At 36.9% G+C, this 3,633-nt stretch overlaps 1 protein-coding gene across 1 annotated transcript; it reads left to right on the forward strand.

The window, feature by feature from the left end:
- The first annotated feature begins 699 nt into the window (after positions 1-699).
- On the forward strand, positions 700-2,576 carry LOC121648828 (nuclear factor 7, brain-like). The gene has a single exon (XM_041999253.1). It carries the CDS (start codon positions 869-871, stop codon positions 2,297-2,299), a length of 1,431 nt encoding a protein of 476 aa, XP_041855187.1. The 5' UTR covers positions 700-868; the 3' UTR covers positions 2,300-2,576.
- Positions 2,577-3,633: the final 1,057 nt, after the last annotated feature.

A 3,633-nucleotide genomic window follows, 5' to 3' on the forward strand; every position in this document is an offset into this window, starting at 1 on the left:
GCTTTGAAACAACCTCTTTCTTTCTGTTCACTGAAGGACTGAAGATAAACCTTCTTTATTTTAATAACTTTTGTATTTGTATGTGTTGAACAAATTGCTCTGTTAAAAGGCAATAAAAGAAATTTAAATAGAAGTTTAGACTGGTGGAAATTTGCATCTTTTACTGTAATGAGTGTCTCTATATACTCTCAGATGCTCTGTCCTTGTGTGGTAACAACAGAAAGCTAAAACTAAATTATCTTGTTGACAAACTGTCTCTTCTAAACAGCAAAAATGTTATTTTGAATTAGAAAATGTCAAAGTCTTCAGTTCATCTAAGTGTTCGGACCTATTCAGTTAAATAATTTAGGTGACATGTTTATCTATGTAATAAAAAAATATTTTTTAAAGTTTTCTTAACAGAATGATGAAGTACATTTGAATTTGTTTTGCTTAATTAATTTAATTTTTATACTGGTGTCTGAGCTCTGAGACACAGTCTGTGGAAATGTTCATTGAATGACTGAAGCACAAACTTCATCTTCTTTGTAGTTTCTATGGAAACCAGCATTTCATGGTTTGTTGTGGTGAAACTTAAAAAGATGTTTGAACTTCATTTTATTAAACTACATGAAAACATTTAGCTCTGAAAGACGCTCTGACGCTTCCATCTGCTGGAGACAAACATTTATTGCAGCCTTTCTGACTGATTGTGACGTGACTGAAATGAAGGAAAATGAAAGTAAATCTGACATAACTGAAGAAAACTGGGACGCCATTACAGGGTGCGAGATCTCTACAGAACAGTAAACATATTTGGAGGAATTTCTACATAAAGGTGAAGCAACTATAAGTTGGTGAGTCCTGCTGTTAAAGGATTCAGTAACAAATGGCTGAAAAACCTCTTAAAAACTACCTGAGCTGCCATGTGTGTTCAGAGACTTTCAGAGATCCTGTGTCTCTGAGCTGCAACCACAACTTCTGTTCAAGCTGCCTGCAGAAATTCTGGGAACAAGCTGGAAACAAAAACTGTCCCGTTTGTAAAAGAAAATCATCCAAGGAACATCTAGTAATAAATTTTGGATTAAAGGAAGTGGCTGATTCTTTTGCTGGAAGACAGAAATCTGGATCATCTGAAACAGAAAAAGAAGTAAAGACATTGACTGTGTGTACTAAACATCCAGAAGAGACTAAATGGTTCTGTGAGGACGAGCAGAGAGCTGTGTGTTCTGTCTGTGAGTTTTCTCTCCACCAGCATCACAAAGTGGTTCCTATAGAACAAGCAGTCAGTGACCTGAAGGAGCAGCTGAAATGTGACTTAAAGTCTCTGCAGGACAAGAGGAACACATACAAACAAGTGGAGGAAACATACAATGATGTGATTCAACACTCCAACAAGCAGCTGTTGTCCACAGAGAAGCAGATCAGAGCAGAGTTCAACAAGCTGCAGCAGTTCCTGAAAGAGGAAGAGGAGTCCAGACTGGCAGCTCTGAGGGAGGAAGAGGAGCAGAAGAGGAAGACTATCAGCAGAGAGATGAAGAAGATTCAGGATCACATCTCCTCTCTGTCAGACAGTATCTGTGTTGTTGAAGAAGACCTGCAGAAAGACAACGTGCCATTCCTCAGCAGTTATAAAGCCACTCAGAGCAGAAGCAGAACCCAGTGCTCACTGTCAGATCCACAGCTGGTCTCAGGAGCCCTGATAGATGTGGCCAAACACCTGGGCAACCTGTCCTTCAGAGTCTGGGAGAAGATGAAGGAGAAGGTCCACTTCAGTCCCGTCATTCTGGACCCAAACACTGCAAGTCCATGGCTCTATCTGTCTGATGATCTGACCAGTGTGAGATGTGGAGACAAAAAGCAGCTTCCTGATAATCCAGAGAGATACACAAAGTACACCAATGTTTTTGGCTCTGAGGGCTTCAGCTCAGGGAAACACAGCTGGGAGGTGGAGGTGGGAGATCTTCCTGGCTGGAATATTGGTTTGGTTAAAGAGTCTGTTGACAGGAAGGGAAAGAGATATGCTTCACCAGAATATGGAATCTGGTGTTTATGGCACGGTGATGGAAAATACACTAATGGTGATGGTAAGACTGTCACAGTGAAGAAGAGTCTCCAGAGGATCAGAGTCCAGCTGGACTATGACAGGGGGGAGGTGTCCTTCTACAACCCTGAAGACATGACTCACATCTACACTTACAGAGACACTTTCACTGAGAAACTCTTCCCTTATTTCTGTGTTTGTTCAGCTGGAGAAGCAAAAACCTCTGATATCAAAATCTGTCAAACTCTTGTTTCTCTGAGATTTTCAGAAAAATGAATCAGATGTTCAAACTTTTACCATCATAAATTGTTGTTCATCAATAGTTTTCAGACTTTTACACGTCAAACTTTTTAAATCATTGATACAAATCAGCAGTCTGATTTAATCTTTATACTAAAACAGATTCAAGGCTTCTTAAATGATTTTCTTCATGTAAATATTTTCTAATCTTGCTTTACTTATATTAGATCTCTGTCCAACAAGTCACTGTTAGTTAATGACTTCATCATTTCTCACAAATGAGATTTTCTTTTTCTTTCACAAACATGGTTAACAGAAGGCACAAGTTCTACTTTTCTTAATAAAACAGCAGCCAAAATGTTAGTTTTATGAATAAATGCTGAAATGGGAGGAGAGGAGGTGGAGAAGCTGCCTCATTTAAAGATGCATTTCCATGGAAAGAGATTTCATTTGGGAATTTTATTTCTTTTCAATATCTCAGTTTTATGTTAAAGGGTGCATTCAGCCAAAGTTTTATTTTACTTTAGATCAAAGTTATTGAACGTGGAAACTTCTGCTCATGATTTTATGTCTGAACTTTGTCGTTAGGATTTTTTCTGTCTGTTCAGATCAATTAATTCCAGCTTTTAATCTTTAAACTACAAATATTTACATGCTCATTTCGATGTTTCCAGAAGTAATAAATGTCAGAACAATCATCATTTATAGATCGCTCTGTTGGATGTTGAAGAGCTGAAAATGTGAGAAATAAAGTTTTACATCTTTAAAAAGAGATGTAAAACTCAGATTCTCCAACTGGTCTGATCTTCAGTGTTCAACATTAGAAACAAGCAGAAATCAAACCTGTTGAGGAGAAAATTTCACTTTATTTCTCCTCCACTGGATGTTTGTTCACTATTAAATGTTGTGTGTAAAATAAAGAATAAATCAGAGGTTTTCAGCAGTATATTCATTCTTCATCAAGTTTTCTAAGTTCACCTGCTTCATTCATGTTGACAGAGAAATGTTTAAAGAGTCTGGACACACAGAGCTGGAAACATGAGTCTTTTTATTCTGCAGCTGCATTATGCAAACACAGTGTATGAGAGGTGGAGATTATTGTAAAACTTTTCCAACCAGGAAACTTTCATTCAAAGACTTTTACTTTGATATTAAATGACTTCTGAAATAAAATGATAAAATATCTTCATCATGTGATTGTGTGACTCATGTTTCTTCCTGTGATCACCACTAGATGGAGACTAAACTCACATTTTGTTCATATTTAAAATCTTAAAATGTTTTTATCTATTTTTTCCTTTCATACATGTGAAATAAAGTTAATTAAATATTGAAGAACTCTGTGACAGTATCATCACATCAAAGCACTT

Source organism: Melanotaenia boesemani, chromosome 11 (genome assembly GCF_017639745.1).
Source record: "Melanotaenia boesemani isolate fMelBoe1 chromosome 11, fMelBoe1.pri, whole genome shotgun sequence".
Lineage (NCBI taxonomy): Eukaryota > Metazoa > Chordata > Actinopteri > Atheriniformes > Melanotaeniidae > Melanotaenia > Melanotaenia boesemani.

Coding starts and splice junctions, on each gene's coding strand:
- LOC121648828 (XM_041999253.1), top strand. CDS start 869: ATGGCTGAAAAACCTCTTAAAAACTACCTGAGCTGCCATGTGTGTTCA.